The sequence below is a fragment of the Anoplopoma fimbria genome, chromosome 3, assembly GCF_027596085.1.
Source record: "Anoplopoma fimbria isolate UVic2021 breed Golden Eagle Sablefish chromosome 3, Afim_UVic_2022, whole genome shotgun sequence".
Classification (NCBI taxonomy): Eukaryota; Metazoa; Chordata; class Actinopteri; order Perciformes; family Anoplopomatidae; genus Anoplopoma; species Anoplopoma fimbria.
The window spans coordinates 6,091,482-6,112,148 of record NC_072451.1 but is presented as its reverse complement, the minus strand read 5'-3'; the positions used below and the strand labels follow the sequence as shown (position 1 = coordinate 6,112,148).

The window sequence follows — 20,667 nt, the reverse complement described above, 5'->3', positions numbered from 1 at the left end:
ACCATTTGGAAGTCTCTGTGTTACAGATTTTCACTTTATCTTAAAACACTAGATATCAGAACAAATCCATCTATATCTATAACTTAACTGACAATTTAAATGTAGACAGTGTTCATGTTTGCAGAATCACTTCCCAGCATGAGATTTAATGAGTTTAACCTCATTTCTACCAGCGTTGCTGCTGAACAGGCGTGTTTTTCTTGTTAGCTACATGCTGCATTGACAGTTTGAATGAGCTCCATTGAGAGGTCATCCAATCAGCTAAGGCATGTGTGCATTATAATAATCACTAACGTATCAAAATAAAACAAGCATATTTGATCGGCCTGCTCCAAAAACAAGTCAAAAAACAATACCAAAGCAACTCGACAGCAACTGTAAGAAATCTATGGACTAGTGGTTTAAATCTGGAGTTATACATTTATTAAATATTGCAAAATTTCTCATCTATAACTTCAACTCCAACACAGGTTTATATCTTAAATCAGAAGACAAACAAACACTTAAAACCTGGTTCACTGTTTGCAGGAACACGAACATTTGAAAGAATCAGATTTGAACTAACCATGTAGTAGACAACTCATAAAAAGGCCAAAAAAATTAAGAAATAATTCCCCAAAGTCATGTTTTTTTATGGCACCTGTGGTGTAATAGACAGCTCACTAATTAATCTCTTTACATCAGCTCACAGTATTACCTTAAATATGTGGTTGGTTTAAAAATATATCTTTACATAAATGTATTCTATGGTTGGATTCAGCCTTTTATTCAACTTAAATTCTTCACGTCTTCAGTGCTCCGTACCGTCGGCCCAGTGTCGCCTCGTCCAGTGTCTTCTACTATTGTTGCCTTTCATATTGCTCACCTGTTAAAGGACACAGAACGTGTTTCTTACAGAACAATACAAGTAATAAACATCATATCCCAAATATGCTACCTGCAGTGCTCAGAGAGAAACCTGAACACTGATTTCTGATTATTGTCTGTCATTTAGACAAGTGCTTCCTTCAGTTCTGGTTTAGTTGGAAGTTCAGTCCAACAAAACAAAAAGTATGTTGAAAACCTCTATAATGATGACCTACATGCTGGGATAAAAGTAAAAATCTGACCCCAGTAACATAGAAGATGAATTTGTTTGTCGTTTCAGATACTTACCAGTCACCTGGACTAACACGGTCACTGCTGCAGCGTCACCTGTACCACACCACCAAAAACACACGCAGCAAGTTAGAATAAGTATTTAAACTTTTTAAAAAACCCACACAATACTCCTTCCATTTTACAGTCCTGTACAGATAGAACCCACCATGCACGCTTTGTCTGGTTCCTGCCTGTGCTTCATTAGCTCGTCCAGCGTGAGCTCGTCCTCCAGCTGCTGCTCCAGATCGTTCTCGAAGCGCTCGTCTGCAGCGCTGGCACTCCTGTGACAGATAACAGGCCGTTTACAACAAGACACAAGATCCTAAGGTGTACCTGAAGACTGGAGGTATTAAGACTGAAGACAAGAACAACCGGAACAAAGATTGTTTTCAAGTTACACATTTTTTAAAAATAGAAATCAGTCAGAGCTCATTTCCCACCAACTTGTCATCTCTTATAACAACCTTTACATTATATTCACATCGTTGGTCTATAGAAATCTAGGAGATGACCTGATGTATAAAGTTTTCTGCAAACACCAAATGAAACAATTCAACACTTCTGGGAAAGCTTGTGAAGCAGCATGGTGTGCTAAAGCAGTTTCTCGGGTTAAGAAGCTCCAGTGTATGAGCGAAAGTGTAGAAAAATACACTAATTATCACTTATTGCTAATTTCTGATGACACATCCTACGCTAGTACCTTGATTTATATATGAGGAAGGGATCTGAAGAGGTTGTCGCCAACAAGTCAGAACGTCCAAAGTCTGAATCCGCAGTGCTCTCGGTCTCACTTCCACCCTCTATGAGAAAAATACATTTTAAAAAAGCAGTTGTACAACAACAACAATAACAATTCAGAAAGCAAAATCCAAACTTTTTCCATTCATTTTTACCTGAATTGAGTTCCTTAACCAGCGATGACATTGTGTTGGTGATGGAGTCAGCAGCAATGAGTAGATCATTTCTCAAATTTCTCCTTGGACCTTTGAAAAAACAAAAACACAAACAGTTTTACTTCCAACCATCATAACTTATAACCAAATGCATCATTTTCTTAGTGTGTGACTGTGTTACCCTGAGCGAAGGCCTCCTGAACATCCCCCCCCACGCCCATGAGCGAGTCCTGAGGTGTGTGAGTTGGGGTCGTGCCGGCAGAGTCCGAGTGGATTGGTGTGGGGATCTGCCGGCTGATGGTGTGGCTGGGGGAAGAGCGCGGAGAGCCGGGGCCCTGAGTCTGCAACACAGAGAGCGTTTTATTGTTTACTTGTGCCACTGTGTTGGCTTTGTTAACAGAGAGAAACCCATGCTGTTATGGCGAGACTGTATGAATGAATAAAACATTATCTGGATCAAAAGGTGGCTTATCAGAGCAAATCTTCAACAAGCAATGCATCAGATATCAGAAAACCTTTCATTTACAGAACTCAAATCACAGCAAAGAATCTCAAACGCCTACGGAAAAAACAGCTTCAATCTTTTCAGTTCAGTAGTTTTTTAAAGTAAATACAGAAGCTCATTTGTCCATGTTGAAAAGTACCCCACAAAGGCTTTATATGTAAGAAACATCACACACATGCAAGAAATGATGAATACGTGGATTCATCAAGCTGCATTTTCTATTATGTTCGTATTTGTCGAAACCTCAACATGCAGTTAAAAAAGATTTTCTCACTAAAAGAGATTATTCCCACAGACCAGACCACACATTGGGGATGTCCGGTGAACACCAAGCATCTCCAAATTTCAGACACAAAGTTAGTATGTGTAGTTTCAGCCTCTTTTTGCTCCACAGTTTTTCACACTCACAGCTCGTTTCCGTTCCTCCTCCAGCTGCAAAACAATATTTTATGGCTCATGAAACAACAACCACATCACATTGAGTATGTTTCTAAAAGAAAATCCAATCAGTAATTCCTCCAGGACGTGACAAGCATGTAGCTTCCTCGTGCAAGTTTAATGGATTAACATTGATCCTTTTAGCCTAATTAGATTGATATCCTCCCCACTTAAGCCAGTATAGCGATCAGTTAACGTGGGTTTCGAGGAACTCCTGTCTCGTTGGCTGCCGAAGATATTCTCGCACCAAAGGTTATCCTCCTTGTGATGTTTGATGGAGCATAATCCCCAATTCAATACCCCGTGTTCTTAAACCATCTCTCTATCTCTTGGATAACATAGCTAATAGGAGGCAAAGTCACTTAATTTATACAAAGATCCAAACACCACATTGGAGTCTGCTGTCACTCACAAATGGACTCACATGTCTGACACTAGACACCAACTAGATTAAACATGTTTCTGATGCTGTTAAAACTTTGATTAACGAGCTAATATGTTTTAATTTTAGGTGGAGAAACACCGCAAACTCAAAATCTTAAATATGTGAATGCTGTACCTCCAATTTGTAAAGTCAATAACTGACATAATAGGTCTCAAAATAGCTTGACTGTTAAATATGTACGCCCTCTAATGGACATGTTGGGTATTTGCTGACATGTTTCCTCATCTGAAAAGTGCAGTGTTTGCTTTACATTAGCTGAGGTGATCACACACATCTGGGAGAAATTGTAATACAAGTCATCATATACACATCATCATCTGGCCATATTGCCAACCACCTGCCACCAAATAAAAAAACTGAAAATACAAGATACAGTCCACATCTCCATATATATATCAACATGCAAACTTCAACAGAGCTGATTCTGGCCAAAAAAGCAAACTTGACACAACCTTATTGCTCCCCACAGGAAACAGAATGTGTGTTCCTTCAGTGATCATGAAGGCGTCTTGTCTGTGCTCCGTATTTGAGCGCTGTGAAGTCAAAGAGATGAAAGGCACGTCTGCAGTACCTTGAGAAGCATCATTAGTTGCTCCAGCTGCACCATGAGTTCCCTGCGACTCTCCTGCAGACTAGACATTCTTTGTTCAAGCTCATCTTTGCGTTGCCTAAAGGAGGAAACAAGTTGTACATCGTGATGATACAATAATGTCACGTCAAAAAAAATCAAAGTGTATAAGCGTCTGTAGACTCTAACATATGGTGTTCATTTGTCTGGGAAATAGGCAATTACAATATGAACGTTCTGCTGCAGCCGAAGCAAAAGTGTCTGTAATAAACGCACGGCATTATGGGGGACTAAATGGAGCTACCTGAGAAGTCGAAGTTCAGCCAGAAGAGTCGGGTTCTGCTGACCCCTGTCCGGTGGCGGCTGGGAGGCCTCCTCATGCTGGACACGCAGCCGCTGGATCTCCTGCAGGATTTCTCTGTGAGAGCCACAAACCAGGTTATTTAATTCTGACATGGTTTGATCGTCAGACGCTGGGGTCAACACAAACACAGGGAAGCTGCATTTTGCTACTGATGATCTTACTGTGGACACCAAATCTGACCATGTTGAAATCAAAGCTTAAACCTGCAATAACTGTTTTATTGTTGGCCACTTGGGGGCACCAGAAACAAGCTGTGGACATTTTATCAGCTTGGTTATAGCAGATATTAGTTTGTGTCTGCCTGATGAAGTCCATACTCACTCACTTTTAGCTGTGTTTGGATTATATTAACTCCAATTATCTGGCTTTTTAGCTTCTAAATACTCCACTTTGTGTACCAGCTAGTCACTAACTTTGTCTGTCTGCTGTATGTGGCTGAGCAGGTAATATACAGTCTGTTTTTATTGCATTTTTTGCTAAAAAAAAACAAACCAGCTGTCTGAACTGCTGCTGCTGCGGCAAAAAAACAACACTAAGAGAGCAGTTAGAGTGAAGCAAAACTATAACGGTGTTGGCAGGAAAACCAAAACAATGAAGTAAAAGACACTTGAAAGAGTAGTGTGAAGGATTTAAGGTAAGTTTCCAAATGCATCAAATTGAATAACCCACCATTCACCCCTCCCTTTCCGAGCTGGTCTGAGAACTACGGTGCTCTTTAGGTAATGTAAAAACACAAAAGGCCCTCTATAGAGCCAGTGTTTGGTTTGTCCATTCTGGGCTACTGTTGAATCATGGTGGACTCTGCCAAGAGGACCCGCTCCCTATGTTGATAAACGTCTCATTCTTAACGAAAACGGGATTAGTTATGAATATTATAGTCCATTTCTGCCAGTAAATCCCGTTAAATCCTACACACTGTTCCTTTGAGACCTTTTACACATCCGATATTTTGCACAGGTGTTACTAACAACATAAACCACAGCTCCGTTCTATATTTAAGCCGTGGCAGTGTGACCGTGAGACAATAAAGCTCGGTAGAGCCGAGGGTAACGGCAGAGTCGGGTGATAATTCTCTGCAGGTTCCTCACCACATGTGACCGCCGTCATACACAAACAGTCACGTGATCCACTGTTTGTATTAAATAAAAATATTAATTATAGCTGTGGCCTACGTTCTTGTTCACTGTTGCCTGTAATTGAACTTTTGTCTCCACTTTGGTATCATTATTCACGATTACTTATTGCTGCCATTTTAATGTTAAACTTGCTGTTACCTCTAATGATAAGTGTTCTTAACTGCTTTTATTTTTAATATATTTTAATACTTTTGTAAAGCCATTTTGAATATGTCACCGTGCATGGGATATGCTATATATAAAATTGCCTTGAATTGTCTTTATTGTTCCGATAATAATTTATTTATATTATAGGCTGTATACATACAGTTAGTTACCTACTAAATTTAAAAGGGTTTATTTATAAGAGGAAATATCATACCTAAGTTTCTAATAATAGTAATAATTGCAGTTTTTAGTAATGTTTGTACTTGGAGGTCTGTTTATTTAGTCAGACCAGGGTTCCCTTTATTCTCAAGGTGAATCTCTTCTTGTGGGATTAAAAAAAGAAGAGAGGAGACGAACAGGAAAGAACTGAAAAGCTTCACCAAAGCGGTCATCCCTGACCTGTTTTTGCTCTCGAGCTCGGCGATGAGCTGCCTCTGCTGTTTGTTGGCATCCAGAGAGCAGGGCAGGTCTGTGGGGATCCGCTGCTGTTGAGCCTGTCGGTGAAACCAAGCAGGAGACATCACGTGAACTGGCTTTTAGCAATGCATGATGTCATCCATTACCTTATCTCATATCTCACAGGGAGGGGGTAATAAAACAGTCGAGTCACCAGCTATCTATTCAGACCTGATCAGAACATAAGCAGGCATAGAAGTCAGGTTAGAAATGATCACCACCTGTAAATCCCTTTATCATCTGAACATAAATAAAGGACAGAAACCCTCAAAGGTGGAGTAGCAGCGTACGTTAAACCCTCATCAAGGACATATTTTTGGCTGTGGACACCGATGAAAGATGCCCTGATATTGTGGGCAATAAATATCATATATATCTCACCGTGGCATCAGCAGCCAGTCTAGCAGCATAGCGGGCGATGAGGCTGTGCTCTTCATCTTGATGGTTACTCTCCAGCAAACTGATCAAGAGGAAAATGGAGTCACAACATGACGCGGTTACTACTCAGCTACACAGATATGAACCATGCAGGGGGAAAAGAAATGCAAAAATCCAAGAAAGTTTAGTTTGTTCAAGAGTCAGATTAGTTTTTTGGCAGAAAAGCTTTTTAAGTTTTACAGCAGAGGCCTGCATAATCATGCTAAGCTACTTATGTAAAACCACAAAAGCAGGAATGAAGTTGGGTTATGACTTAAAAGATGAGCTGAAGTTATCATTTGTGTCAAAAGAACAGAAGGGTTACTTATAAAGTCGTATCACTCATATTGTGTGCATTTCCAAGCACGCATACATCAAAAGCTCTGAAATGCCCTCACACAGGAAGTTACAGATAGTCAGCATGATAAATGACAACGAAACCAGCATTGGAACACACACACACACACACACACACACACACACACACACACACACACACACACACACACACACACACACACACACACACACACACACACACACACACACACACAAAAGCATATTATTGCACACGCATAATGCTTAAATGAGGAGAGAATATGTCATATTCCCAGTGTTCAAATAAAAAAACAAGTCAGCTTACACAACAGTCTTGCTTTGTTTTGAACAATCCACACAAGATTTACTAAACCAAACTAATATCAGAGATTAAAGAGTCAAGTCTGAGGAAAACAGCAGCTAAAAGTGTTGGGTACCAATTAACTAACTAATCTGCCCTGAGCATTTGGAGTTATACAATTTTGATGTGACAAATAAGACTTTGTCTTTTGCTTATTTCAGTAAGAGACAACGATATGTGCATGTTAGGTCTGAGAGAAATATAATATGATGTAGTCAGGTTGTTATGTGTATACTTACAAGGTCTTAGAAGGGCTCAAATATGAAGAAAAAATAAGTTTCACGTGGAAATCAAATCAAATAAATACAAATCTCTTCGTAGAAATAACCTCTGATTCCATATTTTGGATACAAATCAGTCAAACAAACAATTATTGCTTCTGAATAACAATAATGCGTTGACATAAGTGTCAAAGGCCAAGCTGACTAGTCTGTAAAAATGACAGCATGCAGCGTTAGGCCTGAAACACACATTTCTAGGTGGCAGTTCAGCAGAGCACATGGTTTCCACTGGTGTTTGGCAAACACAGCGGCACACCAAACTAACCATGTTCTGGGGTTGTTTTGGAGGAGGTTCACATAGAGGCCAATGAGAGCATGTTCGTCTGCAAGTCTATCGGCAACATCAAGGTTGTAGTTCAACCTGGAACGGCGCAGGGTTTCACAGAAAAACATAAAATATGACATTACACAGGTGACAATAGAGGGGAAGGACAAGAGGGGAGAGGAAACAGAGAGACAAAACGCCACAAAAGAGAAGAGGAGGAAGTGACTGAAAAGCAGCCGTTCACGGGTGACTAGAGAGAAACAAGGCCGTATTATGTTTGGGAGAGACTCCAGCGATGAAGGCTAGGAGCACGATTAAGGACAAGCCCAGCAAAAAAAGACTTTACAAGCTACATGTTTACATTCTCCAAGCATCAATCACTCAGTGCTCTATTATTAAAATATTGAAAGTCATTAATTCTAAGTCAAACAATCTGCCACACAGGCATGCACAGTCTTTTTGATGTAGCTCCTATATTTATAGAGGCTTCCCATCTGCACCACAAACTCCTACAGCAACCATCCCTACTGCCATTATGGAGGGGCAATGCAGAATGAGCTGTGAACATAAAATGTCTCATAACAGCAAAAAGAACAAAGAAACGCATCGTCAAACCATCCACAAAACAATTAAGTAGAAATTAAAAAAAATTGCATATTGTCTTGTTTCTAACTGTATGATAAACTGTTTCAATGATTTCCTTCTTTTGCCCTGAAAAAAATATTTTGCAAACAGCTAATTCAATTAATAACAGTAAGCAGTTGAATGTCCACAATAACTAATTATTTAATAAAATGATCTCAAAGTCAAAAATTGAAGGGTACCAGCAATTTTACACTCCATAATTAGCCATTGGGTGTAGCTGAACAAACTGTCATAGCATACAGCTTCTTCTTAAGTGGTTATGGCTAACATGTTAGCAAACAGATACTTATTTACACATCCAGAAGACACAGAAAAACATTAGCATACACAGGTCCACTCTTCTTTTAGCTTTATTTGCTTCTGCACCAAGTCATGAAGGAAATATCTGTCTCTTTAGTAGCTAACTGCTTCACAATGTTAATCAGCTAACCTAGTTTGTTTGCTACACGTATTATCTGCGGGCCAGATGTATATTAGAGTTTTTAGCTGAAATCAGCTGCCTAATATAAATGTGGAGAATGATGAAAGTAGAACATCAACGTAGTGGGCCTTAAACACAAAACAATTAGCTGAAAGATGCTAAAATGCTTCACATAGCTGAGGAGGCCTGTCGATAACAATCTGTGGGTTTACCACTTTGAGTGACCCACGCGACTTTCACATTATACACAGTTCATCCATTTCAATATAAACATATTGGTCAGTGCAGCTTTAACAGGACAACTGCATCATAAACTGGGAAATGGTGAGAGAGGTTAATGTGTTGCATTACAGAAAGTGAGAGACTAAAAGTCAGAATATCTGGCCATCAATCTGTTTTTTAAACTTTGTCTCACAGCGTTATGAAAGTGCACTATATTTAACTCAATATTACATCTGTGTCAACATAAAGTTTGGGAATTTAATCAGGTATTCTCAGTCATTGTTGAGCAACAGTTAGCCTGTCAAGCCTCATAGGGTACATCAAAGCCCTGCATTAGATGGTGTCCGTGCAAACAGTAACCACAATGTCAGATGCTCTGATATGCACATCGAAGATAACCTAAAGAACGCTCACTGGTCACATCTGGATGTTTTTCTATAAGCCTGAGCTATGAAAGGGACTACTGTTCCCTAAAGAAACACTTTCTCTATGAAGAGCAGGTGCAGTGGAGCTCAATGGCCTTTTACTAGAAATATCCTGATAAAACCAAAATACTAAATATATCATCAATAGCAACTTAAAACAACAAGATAGTCCCATGTATGTTAACAAATATATATAATGTACTATGTTAACTGTTTAACCGCTACAGCTTCAACATGGAGAAGACTGACGGCAACATTGGAAGAGGCTCATATTCAAAATAACAGCTAGTATTTCCCATTTCTGTGTGAATGATAAAGATTGTAATAGACACTCCAAACTAATTGCCAGTGATCTTTATGGTGCATGCTTCATCCAGCATTTTTTAAATAGCCCCTCGAGTACAACAATATAAACCCCTCTATAGGAAAAACTGGTTCCTTAGAACGATAAGCACTCTAGTTTATGCCTTATGATTATTATCTATATTAGTCCGCGCATGCATTTGAGCTACAAAGGCATTCTCATATGCACACCTGTGTCACTTACCCTCTCCCTTTAAACAGATGTGGAGCAGCCTGAGTCAAAGGCATTCTTTGCTCAACATCATAATTCTTGCTGTAAGGCAAGCTATTTACATTCAGAACAAAGATTCACAAAGAAAAAAAGAAGCACGATGATACACAAATGTTTAACAAATGCACATTCTTTGGAAAATAAAGGCAAGAAAAGAAAGACAGATTGGGTCACAGAGAGTAAAGGGAATGGGCCATTAGGGAGCAAGGCGACTGAAAAGATCTGCTTTGAAAATCCAGGACATCCATTGTAACGACTGTACTCACTTTTTGGTGGAGTAAGGGTTCCCTGATGTCGGCATGGAGTGGGAGAACGAGTAGTCATTGGTGATGTTCACTGGTCTTGGTGGCCTGAACAGAAAACAAATGTTTTTAATCCCAACGAGGTTGTTTCTTTATGTTAAAGTAACATAAAATGTAAACTTTTGTTTGAGTGGATCTGAATTTCTATTTTGATAAATGAACTTTCTATGTATATATCAGGATGTCACAACAAAGTCAGAGACGATTAGTCATGTAGGGTGTGTGCTAAACAATAGAAAACATGCAGTGAATGGGAGAACGAATCAGTGCATTGACAAACACTGATCGTAAGTACTCTATTGTGGAAGGGATATGATTAGCACAAAACAAAGGACATTTTACGATGCATTAATTAAACAAAACTAACTCACCACGTATCTCTGAGGAAAGTACAGAACAAGGAAAGGAATGAAAATAATTTATTACAATCAGCCCAGCAGTGCAAAGACTACACTAAATGTAGAAATTCTAGTAAAAAAAACAAAACAAGATGTTTCAGTAAATTTACTGAAAAAGGAAAATGATAAATATGTAGGACAATATTATTGCATTAATATTGGCATAAACGTCAGGCAATGAGTAAAAATGATATATATTATCTTGCATATTTATGTGGATTGATTGTCTAAATTTAATGGATCCTAATCCCAAAAATATATTTTTATGTGTTTATGTAAAAAAAATATATGCCCCAATATGTATCATTATCATTCATTTTTACTCTCAAATACTGAGGCGTTTGTCTTATAAAAATCCAGTAATTTTCAGGCCCTAAAACCAACATTTAGATCTACAAAAATACATTAATTTGAATCTTTTGGGCTGTTTTAGAGTTATACTGTAAAACGCTGCAACCAACATAAATTTGAAGGTAAAAGATTTAACACATAAACAGAGTTTTGCTCCAGTAGATGCCTTACTGTATGTAACTATACTGGCCTTTAATAAACAGCCCCAGATTGGTATTAATTCAGTGCTGTTCCATTATTTGTAACACAACACAAAACATCAGCCAAGTCCTGGAAACGGCAGCAGCAGTGTTGCAGATCACAATCACTCCCAGAGCTATAATTAAGCCCCATTGATCAGTTGACCCAAGAGATTGACTGGAATCACTTCAGACTTGGAGGCAGCTACAAGATAATTATCAGCTGAGGGATGAAATCGAACATTTAAAAAAAAAAACCTGCAGCCAGCAGTCGGGGGGGGTGGGGGGAAAGAGAGACGATGAACTTACACAATATGAGCGAGGTTTAGAGGTTTTTCTGGCATTTCGGGAAACATGGGGTGAAGCGGCTCTCTGCTGGATGCACAGCTCAGCGACTTACTGAGGGCATGGGATAGCTTCTTAGCGGGAGATTTCTGGGAGAAACACACAAGAGTGATGTGCAAATTCTGAGAACATTAAGACGCTAATTTCCTTTCAAAAACACATGACATCATTACTGTCACCTGCACCGAACATCTAGCATCCTTACATGAAACACACCTCCCTCAGCCCGCCTCCTCCCCCATCCTCCTTCCCCTTACCCATGACGTGTACTCCTTCATTTGGTGCTGGTTGCTATGGGAACCGCTGGCATGCCCCCTCCAGAAGCAGTCCTGACAGAGCTGGTAATTATGACATTGCTGGCAGCGGTAGCGGAAGCCCATCATACTCTCAGTGTGGCAGTAGGAGCACTCGACCGGGTGAAAGACTGCAGGAGAGGAGAGGACGGGGGTCAGACACGCAGATGGACAAACACATGCACACAAACAGATGTGAGCGTAAACCCAGATACTTTGCACACTGGAAAAAAGAGACAGGGATTCATTTTTCATTAAATTAAGGACAGATGTGCTATTCTTTATTAGCCCCACAGCTGGGAAATTGCAGGATTACCGCAGCAAAGTGGAGAGTGCAAACAAGAGACATAAGTAAAAGAAACAAAATCAAAACAAGTATTATAAATAAGTAAATAAGTAATCACACAGTAAGTAAGGTAAGTAAGTAAAAAAAACGTTAAAAATCCAAAATAACTAAATTATATAAACAGACATAATAATGAATTAATATTTAATCCATAAGCATGTGACTGTGTTTCTTCTGCTCACAAGGTGGTGATGATGTGTGCATGACAATTACGCACACACACACACACACACACACACACACACACAAACACACAGTCATGCACAGGGTGTAAGGTCGCCTATGGGTCATCCTCAATGCAGATCTGTGTGTGTTTGTGTGTGTGTGTGCTTGTGTGTGTCGTGACTCAAGATTATGATGCAAAGCTGAACTTTACATCCTCCAAGCCCCGCTAGCTTCCCCCGTTTTTTATAAATATTCCATGTGGCGTCTTACCGTTCTCCACGTTGGCGAGGCGATGCATGAGCGGTATCCACACCAGACACTGAGGAGGCGGGTCTGACATCAACGTATCGAGGAATGTATTGAGGGTGACCTTTTTCTGTTGAGGTGCAGAGGAGAGTGAGATGATTCAACAGGGGGAAACAAATCCTCAATGACAATCAATGCTCAAACATATTAATGAACCCCTCACCTGCTGTGTAAAGCACGTTCTTGCAGCTTGTTCGGTGTAACCAAACGAAGGTCCCTCAAAAACCGCCATGGGCAATTTGAGCACCTCCCTCAGAAATTGATCAAACTGCGAGTGGACCATTATTCCAGCAGAATCTGATATCTGGGAAAAGATATCTGGGAAACAAGGCAGTCAGACATTAACACAAATTAATCAAACTAATTGTCGGTTGCCAGCACAGTCGGCTAATTACAGCATACACAAAACAATTATCCCACTTGTTTGTGAAAACAAATCAAAGTAAAGCATGTTATTCAAATCAATTGTTATAATACACCAGCAACACAGCCCTCCTTTTATTTCCCTTCACGAGCCATTGCGACCGCTCCCACGGATTTTGTAGATTATGTAATAAACCCTTTCCTTCAGATAATGAATAATGACTTCTTCCAGCCACGAAGAACCAGGCCAGTGCTGCTTCTCCATTTAGGAACAATATGCTAAGCAGAGATATAGAAAATACAGACACTAATAAGTTTGTATTAGAAATTCCCAAGAAGAACATTACTTGGACTAGAAACTGAATGAGGAAAATTAGCTGATTTATTGTAGGTAAAATGGGTGATTTATTATTTCATTTTTCACAATTATAAGTATTTGTTGTGTTGCTTACATCTTAATTTATCCAGGATTTTCCCTCCGCAGATGGTTGCCAGGGCCATCTTCACAACAAAGACAGATATCTTGCCCTGGCCCTCCCTAAGAAAGAAGCAAATACATTTTAAATGATGATCATAGATTATTTTAAGAGAAGCTTACAATGTCTGGAATCCTAGGATCAGGCACAACCTTTTAAGGGAAACTTGAATCACAGTGAGCAACAGATTACAAAAATGTTTAGCTTGGCTTTCAGCATCTCTAAATATACACTCTACACCAGCGTGTTGTGACATTATGAAAGTCAACAGTCTGTATTTTCAACCCACTTTGGCAGACACTTCAGAGACACATTTCACACCACATTAGCTCACGTCAAAACCTCAGACGAGAAAGCACACAACCAGCCGCCGACACCGTCACGTGACGTGTTACTCACGGGTCATAGGATGCCAGCAGGAAGTTGAGCAGCAGGCTGATGGACTGTTCCACGTTTATCTGGTGTGTGGTGGGCATGCGCTTGTTCAGCTGGTAAAAAATAGTGGACAGTACCACTTCAAGACGAGAAACAGAGAGCTCCTCGTTGAGGTCCATGGTGTTGATGCCGTTCTCTCGGAAAGCCTCAATGACGTTCCAAATGTCAACCAAATGCACTGGAAACAGAAAACATAAACTGAATATAAACATTTTGATGGGAAGGATTATGAGCAGAGTGATGGGGTTGAAAGTGCACTGCATCATACTCACAATTGCATTTCTTCTGCACAAATCTGAGTTTGCAGGCTGTTCTGTATGTCGATAATCGTATGGAGTCCAGATCTTGAGCCCCTGGGGAATAATTACTCATTATCAAATAACATCGGGAATATCAATGCTAGTTCATATATCATTTGGAGCACTGGAGGGAGAGAGTATGCAGGCCCAAAGTGTTCAATATCAAATGAATAAATTACCATGTGACAAATACAGATTATGCTTTGGAAAAGGACATTTTGAAATACTGTAATATAATAAAATACAATTGACATGAATAATAATAAAAAAAAGAATAATCATAATAATAATAATTATGATATTTATGATAAAGTAATAAATAATCATAATAATAATAATCTGAATAATCTGAATCATTATTATCATTATCATAATAATAATACTGATATAGGATTATTTAACAATGTTATTGTGATATTATGTTTACATTATGTCTTTTGGATATATGAAAATTCTGGTTTAAACCTAGGATTTTTCACTTCATAATGTCTGATCTATTTATCTAATATTGAACAATGTGGGTTTAGAATCAATCAGGTTGAAACGAGTGGAGACACTTGATCTATTTGCTTTACACGAAAGTTACTGAGAGGAATTTGTCGTTTTTACGGTCAGTGAGTTAAACAGTAGACAAACATAGATCATGCTGAGCTTTCGGCCCCTGAGCACACTTACTCATCTCGACAAACAGTTGCCTTCTATCTGCCATGTTGTCACCGCTCGGCCCCAAGTCTTCAATCATTCTGGTCATGAGGAGAGAGAAAGTAATGTCAGAGCCTGTGTATCCACAAACACTTCAAATTAGGTCACTGTTCAATCACTGAATGTGCTCTTCCTTTTGCTTTCAGTTTTATTCTGTAAATGTAACTGCCATATTGAACTGTATTTTCAGAATCAACACAAAACATTTGTTTAACTGTAATAACATGAAGCCCAATTGACATGATGCGACATCACAGCTACATCATTTCACTTTAAAAGCCTTGGACCCTAAAGGCAGGTTCACTGGTAACTAAGCCCCAACCCCTCCCAGTTACCGTTGCTATGGCTGTCAAGATATGTTCTCGCTCAGATGTTGACAGTGATACCAGCGGCAGATTTACCTCTCGATATTCATAGACGTTTGTGAAACAATGGGTCCATAATTTCATACTGAGGCAGACAAAAGCATCTTCTCATTTTGGTTGGATGATTTCACAATTTTCACTGACAGATCTTATCAGTTGTAACCGGTTGTGACGTTAAATTGAGTTGGTTGAAAACTCCAGCTGACCTTTTCTGAGTTTCCAACTGACTCATATGACAAGGAGAGCCCTGTTAATGGATCTTAAAACTTGAAAAGTGCACTTGATTGCTACATATATCAATATTGTGCTGAAAGACTGAGGCTAAAGCTGCATGTCCCCGGCTAAAAAGCTAGCATCCTCACCAGTTCATGACCTGATGATGTAGTAAAAGACATGAAAATAACCGTAGTGACCTAGCATCATGTGTGAAACAGATACATGGTAACGGACATGCTAACCATTGCATTTACAGCAGATGAACAGGCTGTTTAATGCATTCCCAACACTTTTGCTCTTGTGTTTTGGGGTTTTGGCAACAAAAAAAAGGACGCCACCCTTCAAAGCTCTTAAACAAAGGATGAAATAAAGAATGAATTACTTTTACTCTTTCATACGCACACCACTTCACCGAGAAATACAAAGGTGGACAGGAACGCCGTGCTTAGTTATGGTTGCTTAGCTACGATTGAAACACACTGTTTGGGGGAGGGAGTTCAGTAATCAGTTGAATTAGCAAATTAGTTTGTGGTTATTTGATTAAATGCACATTCTTTTGCGGTGCGTCTAATGCTAAATGTGACAGAAATGATATGGGTTCTAGGGCAACATGTGCACAGTAATCTGAACTTGATGACCTGCCTCATACAGGGGACATCAATTGAAATATTAAGGCCTTGTGCATTTTCATGCTTAATTAAATAATAAAAATAAATATATTAAATACTAATGGGGGAGACAACAAGGCCCCACAGCTCCTTTTACCTCTAGGGCCTCATAGCAGTTTAATCCGTCCGTGGTAAACACACACATTTTTTCTTTTTCTAAAGTACATGCGCAAATTGAACATAGCACAGTACAGTGCCTATCAGAAATGTGAGAGGGGAGGGGGTGGGCAAAGAAAAACTTAAGTAAGACAAGGACAAGACTTTCAAAGGGGCAGAGCAGCAGAGAGAATGCTAACACCATGCCTCGCTGCACACTGTCTGAGGCAATCTAATACACCTAGTCATGTGGTTTGTTGCCATGGCAGCAAAGATCCCAGCCACTCTGTTCATAAAAACATAGTACTAGCAGAGTACTAGTCCCCCCACACACACACAATCACACTACACCTCCCACTGCAACCAAGCAAAGTTTGCAGAGAAAAGTTTTTCACTCATAAATATCTTTTATGAGATAATACTCAGCGGGAATGATCGCTGAGAACACAGTGGCACTTCTTGGGCGAGTGGCTCGAAAACACCTCCTGCAAGAACAATCACTCAGGCATGGTATTTTCAAATTACTTCGACATTAATTGAAATATCATGCTGCAGAAACCCATGGTGTGGAAATTAGAGTCACCTTGTGTTTAAAAAAACACAAGCAACAGCATACTTTTGTTCCCCCCCTCTGATTCCAGACAGTCAATTATGGAGCTCTAGGAATCTTTGAAATCCAGATTAAGAGGGAAAAGATTAAATTGATAGATCAACCTGGAAGTACAGAATCAAGTGCGGTATTTCACGAAATCACCACATAGCATAGCAGTGAAAGCTACAAATTATATATAAATGTATACATTATCATAACAAGCCAGAGCAGATCACCCACATAAGAATTAAACCAACTGTGTTTTAGGGTTAAAAATGACAACCCTGTAATAACACAAATATTAAATGAGTGTATCATCAGTTAAAACAAGGTAATGACAACAGTAAATAACTGTCAGGAGTCCAATGTCATCTTAAAAGTAATGGATATGCGAGCCCATTCATCACTTACACAGTGAGTGAATGTAAAAGATTACCCAAACCATACACTGTTTTATATATTAACATTTAATATCCTATCCGCATCACAAGCAAAACACATCCTGAGCGCCAGATATGTGACCTTCTGTGGTCCTATCTCAGTCTCGGAAATAACTAAGATTGATACAATCTACTGCAAGGAGCAGATATTAAAACCACCAGCAGCAGCACAGCCGATACGAAGTGTGCCATGGTGAGAGGAAGCAAGATGATCAACATACCTCTCATAAAGCACCATGGTCGTGTTCCGTACTCTCGCCTGAACTCAGTTATTACAAAGCCAAATCCTGTCTTCTAGAAACACAAACTCCTCTCCAACCAGGAAACATTGCGACAAAAACAGCCCAAATGAACGAGTGGAGATAGCTGAAATTAGAAACGTGTCAGCTAGGACACAGCCTGTGCTGCCTCTATCTTTAACTACAAATGAGAAGGCTCCACATTCTTGCACAGCTTTACTCGCTCTCTAGTTGCAGACCCCCAAACCTCATTCCTGGCATGTGCACAGCAAACATCGGTCTTTCTCCGTGGCACTGTCACACTGGCAGCATGAGACTCATAACTGCCCTTAAAGGAGAAAATCATTGCGTGCCATTAACATTTTTGGATTGGACTGGTAGGGCCAAGCACTGCCAAAACCACAACAAGGTTCTCACAGTAAGGACTCATATTCATCTTTTCAATGCTGCACGGATTTCTGTTGGACAATATTCAAGAATGCCTTACTAGTCAGTTATTTACATTATGAGTCTATTTCTGTGGCAGCTCAATAAAACAAAGTGGACATTGCTGTCCTCCTCGGACCAGATTGTCAAGCAACATTTCCAAACACGAGCACTTACTGGAGTTATAGAGCAATCTGTGTTTGGCTGGTGCGGTAGAGTACATCGCAGCTGTTACCGCTGATTGGCCAGAGTTATTTTTACATCACAGGAATATAAACTACACTGGCATCCGGATCCTATCCCCGAGAGAAATAAAAAAAGCTGTGCCACTGACTTAAGGTTAATCAGCTAGAGCTCAGAGATGTTGTGCTTTATGTGTTGTAGTAGGTAGTGAAACTGTTTTCTCTTCCTGTCTGGTACCAGCCAGTGATGTCTGCTGCAGGGCCCTCTGCTCTGTGTCGCCTGCTGATGATCACCATGGTTTCAGCTGCAAAAAGGCCAAAACTTTAGCACCCTGAGGTTAAATGAGAGTGCAGCTATAAATTCACAGCTTGTTTACAAGACTGTTTCTTCTCGCTCTTTGCACAAACTAAAAGCTTAAATTCTTTAAAGTATCAAAAACAGCCGAATCACTGGAATAAAAGGAAGTAATTATGTTTGCCTCTGCCAATGTGTGATGTGATAAGACAGCACTAGGATTACATTTGCATTTTGAGCTGTACTCCTTGTGCATAGACAAGTTTCCCCTCTGGACATTAATGGAAACATCTTAATTCCACCAAATGCAATGCTTTCAAAATGTAAAAAAAAAAAAAAAAACAGGTCAGTGAGAGAGGCAACAGGCAGCTTATGGTACATACTGAGCTCAGACATCACCTGTCACGCCTGAGACACCTGTGTGCAGCCACAAAGCTCTCATTGTTACACAAACATCATCCTGCAAACACTACATCCTACACGACACTTTCTTATGTTTTTAATTCTTGCACATCACCTTTTTTTAAAACCCCTGAAACTTGATCGGATGGGGAAAAACTAATTTCACCCAGAGTGACAAAGTAGGTTAAGGTCGCTCCACTGCTGCTTTCTCCAGCCTCCTCCAGCAGCTGCAGCGGCGCACTTTTGCAACAACACTTACCACAATTTATTTCCAATGCATGCCAGCTCAACATCACTGTTTTTCCCAATCCAGGTATCCGATCCTGCGGTGCGATCAGCGGGTCTTTGGTGTCGGGTGCTGCATCTCTGCACGGAGCGGCCGGTCTGGAGCCGCTCTCCTCCTGCAAAAAAGCTTGTGTTGTGGAAATTTTTTCTCTGGTAGCGAAGCCTACTGGCAGAGGAGAATAGAGGCAGCATTGCCTCCAGTGTGTGTGTGTGTGTGTGTGTGTGTGTGTGTGTGTGTGTGTGGCCTTGGCGGTGACGTAATGCGGAACCTCTCCACTTGCGTCAGTTCGCCTTTGGCTGCAAAATGTTACAAGTTTGATACAAAATAAAGGAGAAATAAAGAAAGTGTGCAGATTGATTTATGTGTTTGCATGGAGTTGCACCAGAGTCGGACATGCAAAGATGCGTTCATCAGCTGGTTTAAGCAGATTTATGTTTCAGCATTTTGGGAAGATGACGTCATAGAGACAAGTATTTGTGAATGAAGACATTATTCATAAACAAATAGTTACATTACATTAGAACACATTTTATTATTTGCACAATTGAAAACAATAGAATAATATAAACAACATAACATTGATAAATAGACAATCCTTTATCTTATCTTATCTATCAATGATAATAATGATAATAATAATAACTTTATTTATATAGCACCTTTTAAAAACAAGGTTTACAAAGTGCTTCGACAGACAAGCCAGCAAAACAGTGCAATAGAAGAAACATTAAGAACAATCGTTAGGATAAAACTAAACAAAGAAACTAAATGAAATAACAAGTGACAATCAAATAAACGAACAAAATAAATAAAATCAAGTGAAATAGGTCAAATATAGTAAACAAATATAAGATAAAATACTAAGACCAAATTAAAATACTAAGACCAAATGAAAATGAAACATATGATATGATATTACAGTGCAGGAAGAGGCAGAAAGCCCACTGGGTTTATTTGAAGCCTCCACCTATATAATATAAAAATCATAATACTATAACGAATACAAAAGTAAAATACATATGGTATGAAATATTGTTGAAAAAGCATTTTTACAAGATATGATTTATAATAACAAAACATTATAAACAACAAGAAAACAAAGGGAAAAAAATGCAATGAGTCAAGATAGATAGATATAGACGATATATCGCTCATTTGTTTTATAATCCCCTCTTGTGGTTGAACAATTTGGATTGAAAGCCACTGAATATATCCCTAAATATTTTTTGAGGTATGACCCCAACACATTACTAATAGTAAATGAAAAAAAAAACATAATCTGCAGAGGTGTGTATCCATCCATCATGGGTAATATGATTTTGCCATTTTGTTGCAATTTAGTTGCCAAAATTCTCTCTAATCCTCAAGAAACGTACAAATGTTGTTAATTAATTTGTATTAGTGCAGTTGCTAAACAATGTGTATGGATGCTTAAGCTGAGAAATGACTTGTAATAAAAAAAAATCCAAGAAAATCAAA

At 39.3% G+C, this 20,667-nt stretch overlaps 1 protein-coding gene across 1 annotated transcript; it reads right to left on the bottom strand.

The window, feature by feature from the left end:
* Positions 1-516: 516 nt before the first annotated feature.
* dtna (dystrobrevin, alpha) lies at positions 517-19,220 on the bottom strand. The gene is made up of 24 exons (XM_054596811.1): positions 19,162-19,220; positions 14,955-15,022; positions 14,253-14,333; positions 13,945-14,158; positions 13,522-13,607; positions 12,870-13,024; positions 12,671-12,776; positions 11,854-12,020; positions 11,561-11,685; positions 10,695-10,703; positions 10,288-10,371; positions 9,995-10,075; positions 7,735-7,830; positions 6,474-6,552; positions 6,036-6,130; positions 4,294-4,407; positions 3,993-4,089; positions 2,947-2,970; positions 2,215-2,374; positions 2,034-2,123; positions 1,841-1,940; positions 1,307-1,421; positions 1,156-1,194; positions 517-865 (listed from the first exon to the last, which is right to left on the bottom strand). The coding sequence occupies exons 2-23, from the start codon at positions 15,019-15,021 to the stop codon at positions 1,177-1,179; spliced, it is 2,163 nt and encodes a 720-aa protein (XP_054452786.1). The 5' UTR covers position 15,022; positions 19,162-19,220; the 3' UTR covers positions 517-865; positions 1,156-1,176.
* Between the last annotated feature and the right edge of the window lie 1,447 nt (positions 19,221-20,667).

What these genes read in the sequence shown, in the direction of transcription:
- dtna (XM_054596811.1), bottom strand. Translation starts at nt 15,021, where the DNA reads ATGATTGAAGACTTGGGGCCGAGCGGTGACAACATGGCAGATAGAAGG. An exon ending in AACTAATGATGCTTCTCAAG is followed by an intron (nt 2,971 to 3,992) that starts GTACTGCAGACG and finishes ATTGTTTTGCAG; the next exon opens with CTGGAGGAGGAACGGAAACG. An exon ending in TCAGGAGGCCTTCGCTCAGG is followed by an intron (nt 2,124 to 2,214) that starts GTAACACAGTCA and finishes GTTTTTTCAAAG; the next exon opens with GTCCAAGGAGAAATTTGAGA.